At 32.9% G+C, this 25,704-nt stretch overlaps 2 protein-coding genes across 4 annotated transcripts in view; one reads left to right on the forward strand and one right to left on the reverse strand.

Annotated features, from left to right (window-relative positions):
* Nucleotides 1-477: 477 nt before the first annotated feature.
* On the forward strand, nucleotides 478-9,333 carry LOC114326955 (nucleolar protein 11). The gene is made up of 4 exons (XM_028275440.2): nucleotides 478-707; nucleotides 3,648-3,809; nucleotides 4,236-4,566; nucleotides 8,244-9,333. The coding sequence occupies exons 1-4, from the start codon at nucleotides 576-578 to the stop codon at nucleotides 9,305-9,307; spliced, it is 1,689 nt and encodes a 562-aa protein (XP_028131241.1). The 5' UTR covers nucleotides 478-575; the 3' UTR covers nucleotides 9,308-9,333.
* A 7,741-nt stretch (nucleotides 9,334-17,074) lies between these two features.
* The window catches only part of LOC114326958 (PHD finger protein 21A-like), a 56,315-nt gene continuing 47,685 nt past the window's right edge, over nucleotides 17,075-25,704 (reverse strand). For 2 of the 3 annotated variants that reach the window (XM_028275446.2, XM_050658520.1), the window contains exon 8: nucleotides 17,075-22,196. In XM_028275446.2, the coding sequence (XP_028131247.1) occupies nucleotides 21,958-22,196 (239 nt within the window). In that variant the 3' untranslated portion in view covers nucleotides 17,075-21,957. Of the gene's footprint in view, nucleotides 22,230-25,704 lie in introns of all 3 variants that reach the window. The other variant, XM_028275447.2, reaches the window with a different exon arrangement.

Genomic DNA, 25,704 nt, shown 5'->3' on the forward strand with positions numbered 1-25,704 from the left:
AGCTTACATTCAATTTTTCACTGAAAATTTTGATGGAGCGTTATTGCACCACTGATATAAGCAATAAAACGAATGATATTTATTTATTCAAATTACGAAACAAACGCTCTTAATACGCATGATACTATAAATAACGTTATTTATGTTATTTATACTTTATAGTCGCATTCATCTCGAAAGAGAAAAGCGAAGGAAAGCTTAAAGAAGAAGTTCTCGGTGAGTACGTGAAAATGCATAAAAATATTCCAATGTACCTGAAAGAACGAATCCTATTATTTGGTATTTTATAGTCGTGTTATGCAATAGTTTAGGCCTCTTTTAATTTAATGTTAATGAGTTTTTTAAAACATAGCGGGACAAAATTCTTAACAGGAGTGTACTTGGTAGAGTCACAATCACAGAATATATTTGTTCTGTGGTAGAATCAGTAGGTCAATAGAGATGTGTTATTTTCATATTATCAAGAAAGAAGAAGAGGTGTTGAATAAAAACAACTTAACCTAAAAATCAATATCAACAACATGGTCTTTACTTTTTTGAAATAAATGAATAATATCCATTAACAGAATAAAAAAATGGCAAAATTAGGATCCTTTTATAGTTTATGTCCTTTAATTGATAACAAAGGTATTTTAGATGTATCAAATGATCGTGAAGAAGGCGTTGTAATTGTAACATTAGGAAAAAATATTGCTAGCAGATACAAAGTAAGTTAAAAATAAATTCCTTCTGTATTATATATATATCATAGAATAATTATATATCATAGATGCAAATATTTGCAATTTTTGAGTTATAAATCAAAAACGGTCAACAGAATTGCACAATCCACTAGAGATGCAAAAGAAGTTTTTGCCCTTTTCGAAAGCGGGGCAAGGGATATTAGCCTTAGGGTCAACGAAGATAAGACCAAGTACAAAAAATCTAAGGCAAAGAATTAATCTATTCCGATAAATGAATACAATTTGAAGTTAGAAAAGAATTCAAATAACTGGGATCAGCGACATCTGCTGAAAACAGTTACGGAAAAAATGTAGCATGTTTGGTGTTAATATTTAAAATTATTAACAAGCAAGCTCCTCAATACTTCAATAATTATGTCATTAAAAGATCACTTTTGTTAGGTCAGTATAATTTAAGATTTGATAATTATCATATTGAAAGGTTCAATACAAGTGCCATGGAAAAAACTCAAGGACTAAGAATATTTAACAGTCTACCATCTAGCATAAAAGATTCACCAAATGTTAAAGTCTTCAAAAGTAGGTTAAAAAAATTGTATTTTAAGAATTAGTTGATTTTTCGTTTTTAAGTTATATTTATTTAAATATATGTAAATGTTTATTTGTAATGTAATAGCTAAAAAGCTAGATAAATCCTATTATTATTATTATTATTATAGCAGCTAGAATCATGTCAGGAATAAAGCATATTACCCCTAGGGAGGCTACTTAACACCTTTTCCTTGCGTTACGGGACAAATAGACCTTGTATTACATTAACAGTTGGCTGTGGCAACATTAACGGTTGATGCAGAAAATGGGGTATACGGCATACTGGACATATTGCTCAAATCATACTGACTTATCTGCAAAAATTACATTTTTTAGTTACTTCTACTAAAAACTTTCTAATTTTTTAAACTTGTCTTATGTCATACTGATTTATCTTCAAGTTGAATAAATCTTCGCCATTATGCCAATAAATGACAGCATTGAAACTTAAAATCACTCCAGCAGAAAATGCTACTTTTGCAGATAAGTCAGTATGATTTGAGAGCAGTGATATATGCCTCTTAACCCACTCAATTTATAAATATCTCTAAACGCAGCCAAGGTGTTAAATCAAAATTGCTCTCACAAGCAGTTAAAACAAAGATATATAAAACTATAAATCTCTCCATAATAACGTATAGAAGTGAGATTTGGGCCACTGAACTAGCATGAAACATCAAAATTATTATTCTTAGAACAGAAGATTCTCTGGACAATCTTTGAGCCTTTTAGAGACAAGATAATGGGAGAGTGGAGACAAATTGCTCAGTCCTCAGCCATCCAGTTGTCTATATCTAATTGAAATCTAAATGATTTTTATGTAACACGGGATGATTATGTTGAACAATCTCAGGATTAATAGTATAGTATAGTTGATCCAAGCATAACCCAGACATCCAAAGTGAAAGTTATCCTTCAACACCAAATTGTTCTATATGGTCCACACAATGTCCAGAAAAAAGTCACACCATTTTGAGCGTCGGGTTTGGGGGGGAGAGGGGGGAGAAATCGGTAAATTCATAGTTTTTAAGTTTTTCGCCAATATTTCTAAAACTATGCGGTTTAGCATGAACAACCTTCTATACAAAATTGTTCTAAATTAAATTTGAAATAAAAAAGGCCCTATGCACAATCTTTCTAAAATGAATGGTTCCAAAGTTACGGGGGTAGTATAGTATAACTGGTCCAAAAAAGGCCTAACCTAAATATCCAAAGTAAACGTTTTCCTCCCACGCCAAAATGTTCTATATGGTCCACATATTATTTAGTAAAAAGTTACACCATTTTGAGCGTCCGGTTTGGGAGGGAGATGGGAGAGAAGACGGTAAATTAGTAGTTTTTTTACGTTTTTCGTCAATATTTCTAAAACTATGCTTTAGCGTAAACAATGTTATATAAAAAAATGTTCTACATAAAATTTAAAACAAAAAATGTTGTATACATAATTGTTATAAAATCAACGGTTCCAGAGTTACGGAGGGTGAAATGTCGAGGTTTTCGATACTTTTTATATTTTTTGGGCAATATTTATGATATAACTATACCAAAAACCCAGACATCCAAAGTGAAAGTTATCCTCCAACACCAAATTGTTCTATATGGTCCACATAATGTTCAGAAAAAAGTCACACCATTTTGAGCGTCGGGTTTGGGGGGGAGAGGGGGGAGAAATCGGTAAATATAAAAAGTATCGAAAACCTCCACATTTCACCCTCCGTAACTCTGGAACCGTTGATTTTATAACAATTATGTATAGAACCTTTTTTTTTAAATTTCTCGTAGAATATTTTTCTATAGAACATTCCTTACGCTAAAGCATAGTTTTAGAAATATTGACGAAAAACATAAAAAAACTACTAATTTACCGATTTCTCCCCCATCTCCCCCCCAAACTGGACGCTCAAAATGGTGTAACTTTTTACTGAACAATATGTGGACCATATAGAACAATTTGGTGTTGAAGGAAAACTTTTACCTTGGATGTCTGGGTTAGGCCTTTTTTTTGACCAATTATACTATACTACCTCCGTAACTTTGGAACCGTTCATTTTAGAAGGGTTATGCATGAGCCTTTTTTATTTCAAATTTAATGTAGAACAATTTTGTGTAGAGGATTGTTCATGCTAAACCGCTTAGTTTTAGAAATATTGATGAAAAACGTAAAAAACTACTAATTTGCAGATTTCTCCCCCTCTCCCCCCCAAACCCGACGCTCAAAATGGTGTGACTTTTTTCTGAACATTATGTGTACCATATAGAACAACTTGGTGTTGGAGGATAACTTTCACTTTGGATGTCTGGGTTTGGGTCTAACTATACCATACTAAATGGGGTCTCCACTAAACTAAAATGTATGTTAATATTAATTTTTAGGTATCAAACCAAAAACAAATCACATGTTGGCGTACGAAAGAAAAGTTTAGTTCTCCAGTTTTGTATGACAAACAAAAAAACCAATATGTTGCAGTTTTTAATCAAACCCATATCAAATTTTGGAATTTAGATGATAGTTTGGATAAGTTAAAGAAGTATAAGGTATGCAGTTATTTATACAATTCTTTCACAGAAATAACCACATTTTAGTTTCAGTGCTTTCCTGATAAGCTGCTTTAGATGCTGCGATAAATGCGAGCAATTTATCATAACAATAAATCTCTATGATTATCAATTTGTTTATTACAGGGATAATAGCGCATCGGTGATGTACCATTACACACGATGATAACTTGAAACAAATCTATTGATATCAATAAATTACTCGGATTTATTCCAGCATCTAAACCCTACTTACAAATGGAATTATCTTGGACGGATTTAATTTTACACAACATAAAATCAGTTTTTTATTTCTAGTTCTAATAATTTAATTAGTATATTCATTACAATGTTTATTATTTACTATTTAAGCATGGATGATAGTAAAAATTTATCTATTACCACAAGTATCTATTTTTATTTCAGTTCACGAAGCCAATTCACACTATATTAAATGTAGGAAAAAATTATTTGATATTGTTTCAAAATGGTTACCTTCACGACCTGGATGATGCAATAGAAAACCGAAAATCTTTAATACCACCCAGTACTGATGTGACACAAATTGATCATGTCTTATGTGAATCAATGAACGAACACATTTATATTGGTTTAATAACTGGAAACAATTTTTATTGGACAATTTACACGGGAGGGTCTCCAAAATACTCCAAAATAGAGTTAAGCAGAGATGGTTTAGATGTGAGGGGACGTATGTTCCATGCAATGGGAAATGTTCTCTACTTGTTTACCTTGTGTAAGTATTTTGTATACTCCATCCTTTTTTCAATGCGTCACAGATTATCGAATTCTCTCTAACGCATTACTTATTTATTTATTTATACGGGCAAGCCCAATTCGGTAATACATTAATAAGATATTGATAATTACAGTGTTGAATATATAAGAATAAAATGTTGTTCTGAAGCTATTTCCTTGTGGCATTTTTATGATTAATTATTTATATGGGAAATAAGCCACAATTAAAATGAAAAAAATAATTTTATTAACGTTTCGACGCCCAAATCGGGTGCCGTTCTCAAAATACAAAATATTACTTAGTTTCGACGCCCAAATCGGGTGCCGTTGTCAAAATACAAAATATTACTTAGTAATATTTTGTATTTTGACAACGGCACCCGATTTGGGCGTCGAAACGTTAATAAAATTATTTTTTTCATTTTAATTGTGGCTTATTTCCCATATAAATAATTAATCATAAGAATAAAATGAGAGAGTACAAAACATTTAAAAAGACATGACAAAGTAAAATAATTACAAAACATTAATTACTAACAAATAACAAGGTTATGACATTGCTAAATATTTCATTTGGTTAAATGGTTCTTAAAAACATCAACAGAGTTACCAAAAAGTAAAAGGTCACCTAGGGAGTTAGCAAGTCTTAGTGTTCTAGGAACAAAAGTAAAATATGAGTAATTATATCTATGAAAAGAAATATGAAAGGTTTGAATTTGTCTTGTTGATCGTGGGGGAACAAACAACAATATTTTAGCAAGGAGTTCAGGGCAGTAATATATGCCATTGATAATATTAAACAATACTGTAAGATCTTTAGAAATCTTTTTTTTTCAAGCTTTAGAAATGGACGCGCTTAGAAGAAGCTGCAGAATATCTAAACTGCAGCATATCCCAAACGAAGAAATAAAAGAAAGAATGGAAGTAGAAAAGGATATTATAGACAGAATAGAACAAAAAAGATTAATATGGTACGGGCATGTCCAGAGAATGGGACCAACAAGATGGCCCAAGAAAATGATCCAGTATGTACCACCCGAGAGAAGAAAAAGAGGCAGACCGAAGAGAACATGGATACAAGATGTAGAGAAAGCAATGAACAGTAGACAACTCAACGAGGAAGATATTCGTGACCGAAAAGCATGGCGAATAGGATGCGGGAAACGGCGAATGCTGTAGAACACCCGATATATATATGTAAGATCTTTACGCTTCCTACGGACATCCAGAGAAGAGATATTCAAAAATCGTTCCATATCTGTATAATTATAATTGATGTGTTTTTTGAACCCAATATATCTAAGAAAATTATGTTGAACACTATCAAGTTTGTTCTTGAGGTGTAAATAATGTGGGGACCAAACTGGAGAACAGTAGTCAAGGTGCGTCCTGACTAAAGAACAATAGAGCATTTTAATAGCGAACACGTTCGTGAAATCACGAGTTGTCCTTTTAACAAAGCCAAGCATTTTCATGGATCTTTGAGTAATATTGTTGATGTGATGGTTAAAGCTCAGAGAGGAATCAAGAACAACACCTAAATCTTTAATTGAGTCTACCGTATCCAATAATTGATCATTTATGGTATAATTAAATACTGATAAATGATGATTCCGACAAAACCGGTTGGATTACAGTTGGAAGCGACAGAAAAAAACGTACCTCTGTGATTATTATACATTGAACTTAGAAAATTATGTATTTATAATAAATTATGTATTTATAATATAAAATTATGTATAACTACGTAAATATAAATATTTTATGTCATTGGTATATTCGAGCATTGTATAGTGAAATTTGATATTATATTTATTTAATTTTACATTAAACTATTTTAAATATTAATATTTTGGCAAATATTTGTATAAATATTGATGTTTGTATAAATATAAATATTCTGACAACTGTCAGTGTCAGATTTAACTAAAATGTCATGTAATGATCTTAAAATCCTATATGACGTCAAAATCAATGACGCACGAAAAAAAGGGTTTGGCACTGAGTACAGTGGAACCTTGATTATCCGTCTCTCTATTAACCGTCCCCTCTGTTAACCGTCAGGGTCCATACATAAGTTATATTGACTACATAAGTAAAAATTTAGTCATCAATTCATGTTTGAGCATTGTGATAAGCCAAACGAAATTCGTTGAAATGTACACATGCAGTTATGCCACCACCGCATTTTTTATGTAAATAATTTTTGTTCTTATTCATGGCTCTGGATTAAATTTCAATTTAAATAGGTAATGATAAATGATATCTTAGGAGTTCTATTTTTAGAATCGCAAGCCGAAAATAAAAAGGCATGGCACAATAATTATTAGATTTGATGATTTTAGGTCGATTAAGAAATTCAGCCCTTGCAAAATGTGAAGTAATAATAAAACAAAGATTTCGGAATATTTTAAATCAAATTGATTCGTCTGTACTAACATAAATCTCTCTTATATTGTCAAATAAAACATACAAATACAATTTGAGAGTTATGTTTACTATGAATTTTTATTTTTTTTAATGTTCTGTTAACCGTCTTTTCGATTATTCGTCATACCCTTGGTCCGGTGCCCTGACAGATAATCGAGGTTCCACTGTATATATAGTATACATATACAAGAATATTTATAGCATCTTACCTACTGACTATATAAACAAGAACACTGATTACATCTTACTTACTTACATAATAATACTTACATAATACTTACATACTCCATGACGTTACAACTCTTCGTGGGTTATAGCTGACTTTACATTATGCCTCCATTCCTCTCTGTCGTGTGCATTCTCCATCCAATTCTCTAAGCTCATATCTTTCAGATCTCCTCTTTCTCGCCACTGGAGTCGAGGTAGTCCATGTGGTCTTCTTCCTATACCAGTCTTAGTATTCTTTCATCAAAATGTCTTCCGAGTTGTCCTGAGCGTCTGGATATAGCTCTTCGACCTTTTTGTTAGTTCTTATTCTATATTGTCCTGCTGCTTCATCAAGCATAGGCCCAAAGATCTTTCTTAGAATTGTTATTTCCCAAACACGTAGTAGTTCTTCGTTTGCCTTTGTTATTGTCCTTGTTTCGCTACTATACATCACTAAGGGTCGTATATAGTTGTATCTTTATATGTGTTGTTAGTATTCATTCAATTTTATAAGGTTTTGAAAGGTATAAAGACATCTGTTGCTGACTTATTCATCACAGTTACTTTCCTTTCCAATAACTTCCTTTTCAATAGCAATTTTCTTTATACTTAAGTTTAAATTTTATTTTTACTGTCCAATTTATTTTAGTAAAACTAATTTCAACTGTTTTTTATTTCTCCCTTGTTCTCCTCTGCCTTATTGCTTTCTGAATATTTCTGACATTCCATGATCTGGAACTAGATTATGATTTATAAAAAAAATTTCGCCTTTGATTTCCTTAAGCTTATATATTTTTCCATCATTCTTTGCTTATCGTCCGCATTTTCTAGATCTTTTTCTCCCAGTTTTTGTTAGAAGTTGGGTAGTTTAGTTACTTAGACTATGATGATGTAAAAACGCCCTTGATGAAATGCAAATGACTTTAGAGCAAATAATGTTTTTGTGCTTTTCTAAATCTTCAACATTGTGTATTTTCTCAAACTGCTAAGAACTCTTAGCAGCTTGATGTATAAAATAACATGATTTTTATTTTTTAGGGTCGGACGGCAGTATTTTCGCAAAATCACTAGAAAACGAGAACTCTTCTGAAAACGACTTGGGCGAGCTATATACAATAGTGGATTCTGTATCTTCCAAACATTTTGTGGCAATGATATCTCTAGATGAAAATTATATAGGCTTATATGGTGCAAATACAAACGAAGAAGGAGCTATGCTAGCTATATATAATCTACAGTTTAAAGTTACCCAATCTAAACAACCTTTTAAATTGTTTACTACAAATACTAAAATATGGAAGCAAGAAAACAGTATATTGCTGCCTGTGGGGCAAAATTTGGCCGTTGTACCATTCCACCTTGAGACAGAACAACTAGCAGCTCTAGTGGGAAGTCATAAAGAACTTCAGAATAACCTCGATGCAGATATTAAAATAGTACACGAACTGGATATAACCTCATGGGATGGAAAACAACTAAAAAGTAACTTACCTGCAGATTTAAAAACCAAACTTGAACAGTACATGAACCAAGGATTATCAGAGAATATAATTTTTGAAGAACTGCTACCCGAAATGATAAAACAGAAAGATTTGGATCTGCTGTATCTACTACTCCGCAACTTTTCTGATATTCATGAGAAGTATCTTGTCCAAATTTTGAATTACGCATTGGAAATCAAGAATTCGAAGCTTATTAATACAATAATTGCTAGATCTTTTAGTGAAGTCCTCATCTTGCCTTATTTGCGATCAGATCTTTCTACGGATAAAGTACTAGAGTTGTTAGAACATATTCAAAGTTCTTGGTCTAAAGACATACCATTAAAAGGTTTAAACTTTGTAGAAACCCACACAAAGTTTTTAGAATGGAGTTGTGTGTTGATCGATGCCAATTATCAGAAAATAGTTTTATCCAAAGACAAGGTATTTTTGGAGATGTTGAGTAAAATAGACGAACTAGTGAAAAATTATTTAGAGTCTTTAAATGACTTGAAAGCTGTGGAGCCTTTGTTAAGTAATTTTAAGAAGAAGAAAACTGTTAATAGGTGTACTAACGTTGACAATTTGAGGTATTCTATCGAACAAATCAGTTTATATTAGTTATTGTAATATATTTTTTTGTGATATACCTAGTTTTTTTTTCTTAAATAAAACCCAAGGTAAGATAAAAACAAAAATATTAGAGTCAAACGTTTAAGAAGCTTCACATACAAGATTGAGGGAAATTCAATACAGTTTATTCCGTGGTGTGGTTGAGTTGCGAGTGTGATAACCTTATTGTCCACGGAAACAATTAAAATAATATTAAGTAAAACGACGGTCAATAATATATTTATTTATTTTTGGTAAAAAAAGGTGTGCTTTGTTTATATCTCATAAGGGTTTGTTATTCTAGCGAGGGTGTGACAGCACGGGGTGCTCGCTGTGACTCTACTGAACTAGACCACAAACACTAATTTGTCATTATGTGGTTCTACCATATGGCCAGACAGGCGACAATTTATTAGATCTGGTGTTTTTAAAACTGCAAAGGCATTTTACCTGAAATAGGGATATATTTCGTTTCCGAAAACTTAACAGGCCCTTCTATGCATATGGTTTGTATATTAGGAACGAAACAAATGTAAATTTTAAATGAAAGTTAATATTTAAAATTAGCAATTAAAAAAATAGTAAAATAGTAATTGAAGCGTATCACCACAAAATGAATTGCAGATCCATGGTGGAATATGGTTCTATAATTACATATTGTAAAGATCTTGTCATGCCCGTATTCAAGTGTCAAGTACGTGCATCCTAATGGCGGGATACAGGCAACAATACATTGGCTTATAGGGTAGTCTTTACAGTAGGGATTTTAGCCTGTACAGAAAAATGCAAGCGGGTGTGGGGTAATATTGCACTTGACTTTGGTTGCGGAATACTCATACAGGAAAAGAATATCAGAGAAGATTGCTGATAATGGAATATTAGAAAGCGATAACATCGATGAAGGCTGGCAAAAACTCAAAGATAACATAATCAACGCTGCAACAGAATCAATTATTGGAGAGAGAAAAGTAACGAATACTCACATATTAAAGAAGAAAACCCCGTGGTTTAGAGAGGAAGTTAAGATAAAATGTGAAGAAAAGAAGAAAGCTTTTTTACAACACAGAACGAAACAAACACAACAGGCATACAACCACTACAAACGAATCAGAAACGAAACGAATACTTTAGTGAGGCAAATAAAAACGGAGCACTGGCAGAGTTTCTCAAAACGGATTGGAACACGACTTCTACGGAACACAAAAAGAAGTATGGAGAATGATCAGAGGGCAAAGAAAGGAGATGAACGAATTAATAAAAGCGAAACACATTCAGAAGGAAACATGGGTAGACTACTTCCGATCTCTATTTGCTAAAGGCGACGATAATGAACCACCAACACCTGAAGTTACAACAAACACAGAAATAAACATCGAGGAGGGAGAGGTAAAGGAAGCATTAAGAAAATTAAAAAATAGAATATCTCCAGGAGAGGATAGAATATCGAATGAACTCCTAAAGTACGCAGGACAAGATCTAACTAAACAACTATTAAAACTAATACAAAAAATAATAGAACAAAACAGAATACCACAAGAATGGAGATCAAGCATCCTAATAACTTTCTTCAAAAAAGGAGACAAATCGGACCCGGAGAATTACAGAGGAATTAACTTATAAAACACAACATTAAAATTAACAAACAAATTGAATGAAATTATAACATTAGCAGAAGAACAACAAGGTTTTAGGTCGGGAAGGTCATGCACTGACGCTATATTTATAATGAGGCAAGGTCAAGAGAAATCGTTGGAAAACAACAAACCGGCATATTTATGTTTCGTGGACCTTAAGAAAGTATTTGACAGGGATACATTAAAGGGCGTTATCCATTTGTTAGACTCGAGAGAGGTACCTCTAGGAATAATTAAAACGATCAAAAACATCTACCATAACAACACAATAATAAAAGTAAAAGTAGACGATGAATTAACTGACCCAATGGGATAAGACAGGGGGATTCCTTGAGTACTTTATTGTTCAACCTGATCATGGACGAAATAATAAAAAAAGTAAGAACTAAAACAGGATACCAAATGGGAGAAAAACAACAAAATAATCTGCTATGCGGACGATGCAATACTAATCTCTCAAAGTGAAGATGATTTACAACGTATGCTGCACCAATTCAACATAATCGCCAGAAAATTTAACATGTTAATTTCCTCACAGAAGACAAAATGCATGGTTATAACAGCAGATCCAATAAGATGTAAATTGGAGCTGGAAGATCAGATAATAAAACAAGTGATGGAGTTTAAATACCTAGGCATCACACTATCTAGCTATGAAAGGCTCGAAACAAGTGGAAGATCAAGTGAATAGAGCAAACAGAGCCGCAGGTTGCCTGAGTGACACAATATGGAGAGAGAAATAAAAATATCGGAAAAGAAATGAAAGGCAGAATTTACAAAACAGTCATCAGACCAATAATGGCATACGCGGCAGAAACACGACCCGACACAGACAGGACAAAAAGATTGCTCGAAACAGCGGAGATAAAAACCCTTCGAAAAATCGATGGTAAGACTCTATGGGACAGAGCTAGAAGTACAGATATACGACGGAGATGCAAGGTGTATAACATTAATAACTGGGTAAGAAACACAGTCACAGTTCACATCATCCTGGTCTATTTTTCCCAATTTTACCATGTTTGATTTTACTGGAGCGACCCCCGTTCTTATTATAGAGTAAAGAAAACAGAAGATTATAATCTGATGTATATTAGAAAATAATAATGAAATATTAATTCACGACAAGAATTAAAAAAAGTGAAAAAAGTATTTTGACAGTGGGAATTAAGAATTTGACAGAAAACCAGTTGCATTTACGAAGAGTGAAACGAGAAAGTGGTTCAAGCACTTCAAAAAATCAAGAAATAAAAAACAGTTGGACTAGAGATAATGTGGATAGAAACAAGTTGGTTAACAGGTTTATTTAATAAAGTTATATAATTTTATTTCTCACTCATGCACACCTCATTTTAATTTTACTCATTAACACGTTGACTGACAGTGCGTCAAATGTATAAGCAAGTGCTGTGACACTATATGTATTTTGCCAAGTATAATAGGGAAAAGAAGGAGAAGAAATACTAAACAGAAATGGTGAAAGAATAATAGAAATATGTATGGAGAACAAACTAGTTATAACAAATACAAAATTTAAACATAAAGAAGTACACAAATACATGAGAGTACAAGACAGAAGAAACGAAAAATCAATCATAGATTACTTTTTGGTAAGCAGCAACAAATGGAAAAGAGTACAGGATACGAAAGTGAAAAGAGGCTGAGAGATTGGTAATGACCACCATATAGTAATAATGAGAATGAGAACAACAGAGGAAAAAGAAGAAAAGAGAAGAAAGGTAGTAAACGAAAAAATAGAAAGTTACAAATTAAAAGAGGGAAGATATAAGAAGAAATTCCAAGAAAAATTAGATAATACTCTGAAAGGTAGGGCAAAAAATACAAATATAGAAGAAAAATGGGAATATCTGAAATCAGCATAATCAAAGCAGCTGAAGAAACTTGCGGGAAAGAAAAAATAGCAAATAGTAACATGAGGAGAACGGAATGGTGGACGGAAGAAATACGAGAGAAAATAAAGAACAAAAAAGACAAATGGAAGAGATACCTAAGCACAAAACACCCTGAAGATTACGAGGCATATAAAGAAAAAAGGAAAGAGGTTAAAATAGCGGTGAAAGCAGAAAAGGAAAGGTCATGGGAGAGATTTGGACAAAAAATTATAGGAAAAACTCTTCTACGGCGCATTAAAACAACTCAGACAAAATAAAGAGCACACGATGCCGAATATAAAAGACAAGAATGGAAACGTACTAACAGAAGAAAAACAAATAATGGAAAGATGGAGAGAACATTTCAAAGAGCTAACTCATGCAGACATGGATAACACAGGGGAGATACAAGAAAGGAATGAAGAACAACAAGTGGAATCCATAACAAGAGAGGAATTAGAGAAAGCAATAGAAAGAGTAAAATTGGGCAAAGCACCAGGCAAGGATATCACCCCGGAAATGATAAAATTCATGGGAACAGAGGGAATGGATAGCATGAAAGAACTAATGAATGATATCATAAATAGAGCAGAATTACCAAAGGACTGGAAGAAAGACACTATATTACCAATACACAAAAAGGGAGACAAGAGAAACTGTAATAATTACCGAGGTATCACCATATCAAGTATCCCTGGGAAGGTATTCGCAAGAATAATAGAGACAAGAATAAAAACCCAAATAGAAACAACTATCGAAGACACACAGTGTGGATTCAGGAAGGACAGAAGCACGCAAGACCTAATATTCACATTAAGAGAAGTAAGTGAGGAGGTAATCAAGAAGAATAGAGAGATACATATGTGCTTCATTGACCTGGAAAAGGCGTTTGACAGAATCCGAAGAAAGGACGTAGGGAAGACACTAAAAGAAAGGGAAGTCCACAGACACATAATAGAAGTAATAAAGGATATGTACAAAAATAATCCAAATACAGTAAGAGCCAATAACGAGGAATCCAGAGAATTTACTACAAGTTAAGGCGTCAAACAGGGATGCGTGCTGAGTCCACTGCTATTCTCAGTGGTACTGGATGAAGCGATAAAGAAAGCCAAGAGAAGAATGAGAAAACTAACATTAGTATACTGGCAAATGAAACGGACTCAACTATCGGAGCTACTATTTGCAGACGACATGGTATTGATAGCAGAAAACAGAGAACACTTACAGAACAATCTTGAAATCCTAGAAGAAGAACTATCAAACATAAATATGAAAATTAATACAGAGAAAACAAAAACAATGATAATTTCAAATACGAGGAAGACACACCCAATAGAACTAGACGGGAAACAACTAGAGCAAGTGGAATATTTTAAATACCTAGGAGTAATAATCGAATCAAATGGTAAACAAGACATGGAAATAAACGAGAGAATGGGACGAACAGGAAGCTTATTTAACGCTATGAAATCAACATTTTTGGGGGAAAAAAGAGATACTGGAGAAAGTAAAAACGGCAGTCGTTAGACCAACAATCATGTATAGCAACGAGACATGGACATTGACGGGGAGACAAAAATCCAGAATCCTATGGAAATGAGGTTCCTGGGGAAAATAGCAAACAGAAAGAGGACAGACAAAATACGAAACGAAACAATTAGACAAAACCTAAAACTAGAACCAATTAATGAAAAAATAGTGGAGGGACAACTTAGATGGTTCGGGCACGTGTGTAGAATGTCGAACGAGAGGCTTACAAAACAAGTGTTCGAAACGAGAGTGCAGGGGAAAAACAAAAGAGGAAGACCAAGAGTTATGTGTGTAGATGAAATCAGGAAAGAAGTCGAGAAGAAGGGATTGACATTGGAAAGTGCAAGAAACCTAACCCAAGATCGGAAAGCGTGGAGACTACCATGCCAAACTCAACTCCACCAGCCTTACACCTAAAGGTAGAAAGGCTTAGGACAAAGTAAAGTAAATAGGGAAAAATGCAACGTCTATAGACGTTGTGTTACATTACATCAATGTAAATTAGACGTCTATAGACGTTCTGTCCGTCAACGTGTTAAGTACAAGCTTAACGTCTTAAAAATTCTCATATGCGCATTTTATGTCCATTTTTGTATCTCTTTTTGTTGTTTTACCTTTTTTAACTCGGTCTGCTCTTCAAGCGTACCCTTGAACTCGTTCAGTATGGCACCACCGGTTATTATTGACGATGCAAGCTTTCATATTTTAACGGACTATACCTCGTTTTTAAACTAAGAAGAGTAATTCAAATTTACCGCGCCGTAATGCTCGTTTGTAAAAGTAGGCAAGTTTACTTCACTAAATTATGAAATTTTGAAACTATTGACATTTATGAAATTTTGACACTATTGGCATTTAAAATTCATAGGTAAATAATTAAATTATATCGTAGATTTTTTTGTATTTTCTACGTTATTCATTTAATTTTTAGTTTGCATTTATACAACAAACAGTTGTTTTTAGAACTCTTTAGCAATGTATTAGTATAAGATAATATTTATGGATTACAGTCGAAGGCCGACATGATCAACCAAAAAAGAAGATGAATAGGGTGATTTTTCTAGCGACATTATTGGGTGTGAATCTGTCTTTTGACTTTACTCCTCCTAGTTTAAAAACAGGGTATAGTAACATAGTGACGGATCTCAATAAACTTCACCTTTGCATTGTCATTAGCAAGCAAAAATGTCTTCAAGAACAATATTAAATTAAATTAAATTTGACTTATTAAAATCATATCTAAATCACAGAGAATTTGAAACTAAAGTGGAGGATGAACTATCAAACCGTAACAAAATTCAATCAGGAGTCCCACAAGGTAGTATATTGGGTCCACTTCTTTATGTACTGTACACATCCGATTTACCAACCTCTCCACAAACCACCATTGGAACTTTCGCTGATGACACAGCAATATTTGCAACTGAAGAGGATCCAAGAGCTGCAGTATTAAAACTTCAAGAACACCTAGACCAAATTGGACAGTGGTTAAAGAAATGGAAGATAAAAGCTAACGAAACTAAGTCAACACATATAACTTTCACACTAAGGAAAGACCAATGCCCAAATATTAGCCTTAATCAAGTCAACATACCACAACAGAACATCGTCAAATACCTGGGGCTTCATCTTGATTCTAAATTAAACTGAAAACAACACATTTTAAAGAAGAAGAAACAAATTGAGTTGAGAGTGAAAGAAATTAATTGGCTTATAGGTAGAAAATCTCGACTCTCAATTGAGAACAAACTGCTGATTTATAAAACAGTCATCAAACCTATATGGACGTACGGTATAGAACTATGGAGTTGTGCCAGCAAATCAAACACAAAAATTATCCAAAGACCTCAATCAACAATTCTACGCACCATCGCAAATGCCCCGTGGTACATTTCCAACCAAACCCTTCATACAGACCTAAACATCCCGTTAGTCAGCACAGTAATTCAAGAAAGAGCCAACAGACATCACGAGAAATTGGAAGACCACCCCAACCAATTAATATTACCATTACTGCAGCCACTAAACAACAGAAGATTGCGAAGATTATGGCCCATAGATCTTCGCTGAAACTGAGGTGAAACCGCTGGGTGATGTACCTCATAACGCCATTTTAGTGTACAATAATACATTGATATATGTTATTGTACTTGTTATCAAATTAGCTTATAGAATATGTAATTCTGATTGTTAATAAATGCTTACAAAAAAAAAAGAACAATATACCTACATCTAAACTGAATTCGCTCTATCGAGATTTACTTTGACACTGACGTTAGTAATTTCTTTTTTAGGAAGTTCAGTTGTCAGAAGTGACTGGAAATTACTACACAACCAACGCACCTGCTCATAGCGAATATTATTAATAGTAAACAGACATAAAAATAACATAAACCTTATGCCAATCAATAATTATTTATTTACACCATTATAATGTATTGATAACAAATGAGAAAATTATTTATTGTACAAAATATTTTGTAGAAGTAAACACCACAAAATTTTATGAGATTAGTAGACACTCCCATTATTTCTCATAATTCTTCTTTTTTTGATGAAAGATTAAGTTGATTTAAGCAGTTAATAGTGTGAGGTAGGAATTTTTGTGTTATATGTTTCCTATTCCGAATGTGTCAGAGTGAACCTCGGTCCTCGGTAGAGCGAATTGAGTTTATTCGATACAAAGCTATTGACTAATTATAAATAAAAAACAGCAATATTATAAAAATCGTTTATTAATATCTTATGGAACATGTTCCCATTAACAAAATACGATCAGTCTGTATCTTTAAAACTAATAAAATATAGCATAATAAAAATGTACCAATTTTTATTAAAAAATCGTTACAAAAACATACTATTTACATCCGAAAACATAGCGATACATCATTTTTTGCAACAGTTTTTGAGCTTGGCAGTGTAAAATTAAAATGCTACCCAATTTCTCCGTCTTTTATTTTTTCATAAATAATTACAACAAATATTCCAATAGATCTTTGGCCCACACTTAAAAAAATTACTACCTCCCTCATGCGACTTTTATTTATTTTATTCGGTTATTTTCTAATACGGAAAATTTTCGTGAGGGGGATTCTCGTAAATATAGATGTCTCGTAGAACTGGAGAATCCTTAAAAATTTGTAGGACGATTTTACCAGTAAGTTGTAAGTATTTTTATCAAACAATTCTGCAAAAAAATAATCTCCATAGTACGCTGCCCGTGTGGGGGGCGCACGCATCATAAAGAGTCATAAAATTTACACCCTCACATCTGATTTTTGCAGGATTGTTTGATAAAAATATTTACAATTAACTGGTAATATTGTCCGACAAATTTTTAAGGCTACTCCAGTTGTCGGACACACCAAAGTTTGGAAACCTCTATATTTGCGACACGCCCCCCTCCAGAAAAGTTTCCGTATTAGAAAAGTTTGTTAAGTGGGGACCAAAACCTACAGTCGATTAAAACCTATAAAATAAATATACTTTAAACAAAGATTTACACAATGAATTTATAATGAAATTTATGTACAAAATGATCATTGTGTAGCTCTTTTGTGTATGCTCTTGTTTTATCAATTACTTGAGCATTACATCACAATTATTTATATTCACCAATCGTGCTCCTACATCATTTTTAGTATTCCCAAAACCAAAAAACTGAAAAATTATTATTCTATCACCGAAGAAAATTATTGTCGTTACTGTCTAATGGCAAACTGTCAAAAAAACTTGAGTTGAACTAAAATGGAATCAATCTCTGGAATAGTAGGAAAAAATACACCTTTATACAGTTGAGTCCCCGAGTCTTTACCCGTGCGTCATCATTTAAAGCATACGAAATAAGTTGGAAATTTACTAAACGCAACAGCAAGTGACAGAAAGTGGGTATTAAACCGATCACGGGTTAAAGTATAAAATTTGACGTTATCAAATAAATAGAATGTCAAATTTAAGTTTTGCTTTAAAATTTTGGTGCATAATTACAGCTACATTTGAAGTAGCTTAATAAATTCTTTTATTAATTATCATTGATTAATAAATAAATAAACAATTTATACAAAAAATTCGATAGCATATTTTTTTTTGTTATTTTATTCATTTTGGCGAAACATTAAACACAAGCATTCCTTAACTTTGTCAACAATGAGGTTATTTGTATGTTGTCTAAATTTATCGTAAAATAACATAAACTTATCATAAAATTTCTAACTCCAATATAAAATTAGTTGTGAAAACAACTGTTTGTATAGTATAAAAAACTTCAAAATGCAAAAATTCGACAAAATAACAGCAAAAAATTCAACAAACTGACAGCCACAAAAGTAAACAAACCAAAACGTCAGAAATTGTACTTAAAATAAAATATGTGAAAACATCCCCAATCGTCTTTCTTTGTACCTATCTCTTTTCAATGCACTGAGTCTAGATCGTTCATAAAAATAACGTGTTTTTACTTAATAACAGGCGGCAGCTGGTTTGTCACTAGTTTCATGGGTGGAAGAGAATGATGCTAGATAAAAAGTATGTCTATCTCGCCAGGTATTAATGACGCACGGGTAAAGACTCGCGGACTCAACTGTAATTCTTTATACACCTAATATTTATTTTTATTCTGTTCTGACGTCATAATAACGTCATAATAGGCGAAGATGATCCATAGACATAATAAAAATAGACTAGGCATGGTAGGCAAAATAGTGTAACGCGGAGCAGTCGGTAGGTGGTCTATCTTTCTCTCTTTTCCGCGCGAACCCGCGCATGTGACAGACAAAGATGGCTAGACCACTCATATTGACCAATGACGTCCTTGATATTGGCGTTACACATCTCTATCCACAGAACGGCCCATACCTTACCTTGTCAATTCTTATTATGTCTATGAGATGACAACGAGTAAGTTACTACTCCTAAGGATCCAAAGATAGCGAACTAGTTTCTAGATTGGTCTAACGACTCTAACGGAACACTACCTTGGTTTTTTAACAATATTTAAGTTCATTCTTTTCCAGAAAAGAAATCGTTATAGCTATTTCCTAACGAGAACACCACCAGTCAATGGCGAGTGTCGGAAAAACTACAGAAATGGAAGAACTGTGATTGGAAGCAACTTTTAAGATTTTTTGGGGATTCATTTGCTAAAATACGAACAAATTGACTAAAAGCATGAAGAAAACGTATTGATTACACTTATTAACTTTCTATAATTATATACTTATGGACAAAAATATCGAATATTTTGAAATTATCATGTGGACTGACATTTTTTGGGCTGCAATCCTTTGGGCTGAGCCCTCCGAGGGTCATAGGGATAGGATTTCTTTTCCGAATGCGATCTCTTAAGTGTCACACTCGATCGAAATTAAATCTGATATGGGCTATATTGTGGCCAATGTCATCTTTTAAATTGAATATCATCAAGGTAAGTATTCACTATTCTAATGGTGCATTAGCTCGAATCTGTCACATCCATTATGGTCGATAATTGGTAAGACATGATCTTCTAAAATGTTTTTAATGTACATGTCAGCTGTCATTCACCCAATCACCTCCACAGGTTCGGTATGTCTTTTCCAAGAAATACCATTCCATGGCACTATGCAGTCACCACCAAAATTAACGCTCTGTATGAGGTTACAACTGGCATACCGTTCACCATATGGAAGCATGACTGACAAAACTTCGTCTATAGAAGAGTTGGTAAACGGTATGTCAGTTGTAACCTCATACAAAGCGTTAATTTTGGATGTGGCGGCATAGTGCTATGGAATGGTATTTCTTGAAAAGGGAATACCGAACTTATAGAGGTGATTGGATGAACGAAAGCTGACACGTACATTAAAAACATTTTAGAAGATCCTGTTTTGCCAGCCATATTGGATATGATATGATAGATTCGTGCTAATGTACGTTAACGCACGTCTTCATGTCGCTAGAATAGTTAATAATCTAAAACTTTAAAAAGGGGTAAACCCTGTAGTTGGCTGTATACCTTCGATATAACAACGTGGAATGAATTAAACACTTCTGTTGTATGTAGGCATATGAATTTATTAAAATTCTTAAAATTTATCCACAAGGGAGTGAAAGTACAAAACGTTTTCGGTCAAACTGACCATCATCAGTGTAACCATTCACTTATTTCCAGGTTTACACTGATGATGGTCAGTTTGACCGAAAACGTTTTGTACTTCCACTCCCTTGTGGATAAATTTTAAGAATTTTAATAAATTCATATGCCTACATACAACAGAAGTGTTTACTTAATTCCACGTAGTTAATAATTTTTTTCTCATAGGCACTTTTCAGTGCGTCACAGTTTTACGATTTCTTTCTAACGGATTAAGTTGGAAGTGACAGAAAAAAACGTACTTCCGTGATTACAGTCATTTCAACATTTATTCTAGCTGTTGCAATCGAACAAAAAATGATTTACGAATTATATATACGACTATAATCTGTACAATTTATAAGACTATACAAATCAAAAGAAATAAACACAATTGATTTGTTTTTATACCAAATTACAAATAAAAGGGTTATACTGCAATACCCTTTTCATATTTGGCTGATTACGATTCTGACAACTGTCACTGTCAGATTTAACTAAAATGTTATGTTATAAATGTGTATTATCACGGACTTACCTTTTTTTCTCTCACTTGTGACGCACTGAAAAATGCCTGCGAAGAGGACCATACTTACCTTGAGTATGAGATTCAGTTGAAAAATTATATTGGCCAGCATATAGCCTATATCGGAGTTAAATCTGATCTAGAATTTAAATGATACTTTGAAACACCGCATTCGGAAAATTAATCCTAAGCGTACGGCCAGACAGGCGATAATTTACGGCGCCGCAAGAGCTGTAAAATGAAGCGGCAGTAGCTGCAGTAAAAAGCATGGCCAGACGGGAATGTAAATTACGGCGTGTCGCGAGATGTAAATACAGTGTTTTGGTCGTTGTTGTGGCTAGATGAGCTACAAATTTGGACCCAGGTCCATTCATTTGTGACACACGCCGAAGATGGGCCCGTTCGATGTTGCTGCGCGATATTTTACAGCTCAGTCTGGTCATCTACTACTCTCACCGTGTGACCCATTTTCGCGCTTCATTTTACGGCTCTTACGGCGCCGTAAATTATCGCGTGTCTGGCCTTAGCCTAAACCTGAGACACGGGGAGGGCTAAGGGTTGCAGCACAAAAAATTTCAAAATATTCGATATTTTCGTCCGTGGGTGTAGATGGTTGACAATAGGTTTGTTCGTAGTACGATCCAAACGATCAGCAACTGTTGCCAACCATCAGCCACATGCGCAGTTAACAGTTAGCGTTCGTAGACTATGAACGCGCATGCGTCTGATGGTTGGCAACGGTTGCTGATCGTTCTACGAACAAACCTATTGACATGCATTTGGGACGGAGAGAATAGGTAGATAAAAAACAGAGAAAGAAATGTAGTATCCTATAAACTTTAGAACATAATTTCGTTGGAGACATCATTATTCTTATACCACCAAGACCAATTTTATTAATTTTAATAATCCTAAAAAACAAAGTAACAATAATTATTATAATAAAAACGTCAAATTTAACTTGATCAAGATATTTCGATAGTTTCGATCTCAGAACAGATGGGATTCTTGACTTTTTCGATAAAGCTCAAGATCTGCTTGATCTTATCTTGGGTGCTGTTCTGCGTCATCAAGAGTTGGTCTTGTTGGTTCTTCTGATCTTTTAAAGATATGGTCAATTGTGAATGTCGGTCTTGTAGCTGCGTCAATTCGGCGGCGAGAGATTGCTTTATCTCTTCTAGCTGCTTCTTTTGGTCCAGTTTTTCTGCAAGAGATGAAGTTCATAAACTGATGTTACCTAAATGGAAAATTGCTTAGATACTAGGAGTTAGTAAGAAAGACTTAAAGTAGTTAATTTTATGCAGATAAGAAAATACACTAATTTATAGTTCTTTTACTCTAACCTTTTCCACGGAAATTATTCACGAATTACTTTTTATACTAGGTCTCTTTTTTACTCACAGAAACTACACTTGAGAGCAAAATAATCGACTCACTTGCTGAATTGTACACGTTAGAAGTCTGGAATTTCCTAAACATGTTGTCCGATTCGAGTGATTTTTGAAGTTATACTTCTTTAGGCGCGATTGAGATTGAGGATGCGCACACGGACAGTATGCTATTAGTCGTTATACGGGCTCTGATTGGGTGTTAAAATGATCTGTCAATAATAAATACAGTAGGAAAAATGAAAGAATACCCATGAACGAACATATAAAACACGCTGTATTTTTCTGTCACCGTGTCACACAAAAAATTGGCCAGCGCATTTACATGTAATAATTATTATTACATGTATTTGCGCTGGGCAATTTTCTTTGTGACAGGAAAATACAGCTTGTCTTATATGTTCGTTCATGGGTATTCTTTCATTTTTCCGACTGTAATTGTTCAATATGGAGGTAAACAAATGTTGTATAATATATTAGTTTTATTGTTGTGAGGACAGAAACAAAAAAGTTTATAATTGTAGTGACTTTTTAAATAGTTTTAAAAGCAACAGGTACGTAATACTTGTAAATATTTCAGTAACCTAATAAAAAATTTCATAGGTAGGTACCTACCTATTTGAACCTACCAAAATACATAGTATGTAATACTTTTATTTACATAATTTGATTACCATCAAAATTTCTATCAATATTCACCTAATATATTGTTTTCTTACTCTATGTTTTGTTGTATTTTTCAATTCTAAATCATTTCAATTCAAAATCAAAATAATTTGATTTAATTCAGAACTGTCAAAAGTTTAATCAGTTTAGTTAGTCGACCTTCGCACATAATGACGTACTGTCTCCGTGGCGAAGCGTTTAAGGTGAATTTCAATACTAACTGCGCTGATAAGCGGGTTCGAACCCAATAGAAACTTTAATTTTTTTATTTTTTTATACATTTTATGATTGTAAGTGTATTTATTATATAATTTTATTTTCAGAAAATACGTATTTAGTTAAAAAATTTTCCAACAATTATTGTTCAGAAATCATTTGTGGCATTTTTTAATGTGGTTGTGTCAGTGGCGGCGCCTGGTGTAAAATATTGGGGGTGCACACATAATGTTAACATATAAAAAGACCTTGAGACCCCATTTCCGTAGGTACAATTTTTTGAGTGTCTTCAAATTATAAAAATCAGAGGACCTTATTAAAAATTACAATAAATAATGTATTTTATTGACTTAAAATTATAATTTAGTGTTTAAATGTTACAAGGAGGTTGTAACGAAAGTCAGTGGCCTGTTATTTTTTAGAAAAATTATTCACAAACAAACTCAGTAAAATTTGGAATTTCTTGAATCATTTTTTTAAATTGAAAACATTGCGAGTGCAGTTAATCGATTCTGGCCCATATCTATTCTAAGGAAAGTTTTGATACGTTTCAATGCAGAGAGACATCGTTCTGTTTCTGCAGTTGTCACTGGCATCGTAACAAGTACATAATTGGAGAATTCAAATTATTTCAGAAAAATCGTCTTGTAAATTATTTTCAATCAAAAATTTAGTTAAGTGGACTGCGCCGGATAGTTAAAATCGTATCTTCTATTTTATTCATTATGCTTCCTCTTCTCCAAATATGTGCTTCACAGCTACACAATTTGTAAGTTTTTACACAAATCTCCATTTTAAATAATCATTTATAATCCCGACGTTTGCACTTTGGTACATTCTTAATTAACAAATTAGACCAGTAAGGATCTGTTTTTAGGTGGATGTGAGAGGTGTCATTCAGATTTTTGCGGATAAAGTTAGGTGATAACTTCGTTAATAATAATTGATTTATGCTCCTTCTCAAATATGCCCGGAACATTAATAAAAAAAAAATAAAATATTTAAAAATTTCGTTTTTTTTTCTACTTTTTTTTGCTTATAACTTAAAAATTATTCATTTTAAAACAAAGTCGTATAAGAATAATACAAAGATAATTAAATTTTCTATCAGATGCGATTGGTTAAAAATGTCTTAATTTATCACCCTTACTTCAAAATAGGGGGTACCCAATATAAAATAAGGGGGCAAAACAAGCCTGTCCTTATTCAATGATTTTCGATCACTTAGGTTACACTTGGAACTTCCTAATTCGCTTAGAAAATTTTTGTAATGTGCTAAAACCTTACACCAAATTTCATTAAAATTGACTTACTAGATTTTGCATAATAATTTTGCAATCTAAACTTTTTTTGAAATCTTGCACAAGAAAAACTAGAACATAAAAAGATTTGTCAATTTTTTCACATATAAAGAAGTACTCCACCTATCTAATGCACTTTAAAAAATTGAAATCGGATTATTTAAGCAGCCTCGGCAATGTTTTAAAGTTATTAACAATTTTTTGGCTTATAAACAAATTAGTGCTGTGGCCAGGAGGGGGTGCTACGGGCTCCTTTATTTAGATGGACTTACCCAAGTTTTTTATGTATTTTGACCCGTAGAACACGAATTTTTTGGGTAACAGTTGATCCGGATGTCGATAAGATTGTTATAAACAAAGAACTTGAGGAATTACATAACATCGATTTTTCGCAAAATAAAACATTTTTTTTGTATTTCTTGGGTAATTCTAAGCACACAATGTTCTTACAAGTTTTTTCATAGGACGCATAGTTTTCGAGATTGATAAACGCGGTGGAACTTTCAAAAAATCGAGAAATTGCAATTTTTGAACGCGAATAACGTTTGATTAAAAAATAAAAATAGCAATTCTGCTGACAGCATTTGAAAGTTTAAGTTAAATTAAACCGGTTTGAATTATTTGAATTGCTAAAAATTAATTTTTTTATTTTTAAACAAAGCTATTTGTTTATAAGCTAAAAAATTGTTTCTAAATTTAAAACATTGCTGAGGCCCCTTAAATAATCCGATTTTAATTCTATAAAGTGTATTAGATAGGTACAGCACCTCTTTATATGTAAAAAAAAGTAGCAGACTTCTAAATGGTCTACTTTTTGTTCAGAAAGATTTTAAAAAATTTGAACTTTTTTAAAAACATTTAGATTGCAAATTTATTATGCAAAATTTATTAGATCGATTTTAATGAAATTTGGTACACGATTTAAGGATGTTACAAAGAATTTCCTAAGCGAATTAACAAGGCTTTAAGTGCCACCAAAGTGGTTAAAAAATATTGAATAACAACAGACTTATTTTGCCCCCTTATTTTGTATTTATTGCTATATTGCAGAAAAGGTAATACCTTAAGACATTTTTTACCAGTCGTATGTCATACAAAATTCAATTATCTTTATTTTATTTTTCTACGACTTTGTTCCAAA

Source organism: Diabrotica virgifera, chromosome 1 (genome assembly GCF_917563875.1).
Source record: "Diabrotica virgifera virgifera chromosome 1, PGI_DIABVI_V3a".
Taxonomy (NCBI): domain Eukaryota; kingdom Metazoa; phylum Arthropoda; class Insecta; order Coleoptera; family Chrysomelidae; genus Diabrotica; species Diabrotica virgifera.

Coding starts and splice junctions, on each gene's coding strand:
- LOC114326955 (XM_028275440.2), top strand. CDS start 576: ATGGCAAAATTAGGATCCTTTTATAGTTTATGTCCTTTAATTGATAAC. Junction 708..3,647: donor ATATTGCTAGCAGATACAAA/GTAAGTTAAAAA, acceptor ATTAATTTTTAG/GTATCAAACCAAAAACAAAT. Junction 3,810..4,235: donor ATAAGTTAAAGAAGTATAAG/GTATGCAGTTAT, acceptor TTTTTATTTCAG/TTCACGAAGCCAATTCACAC.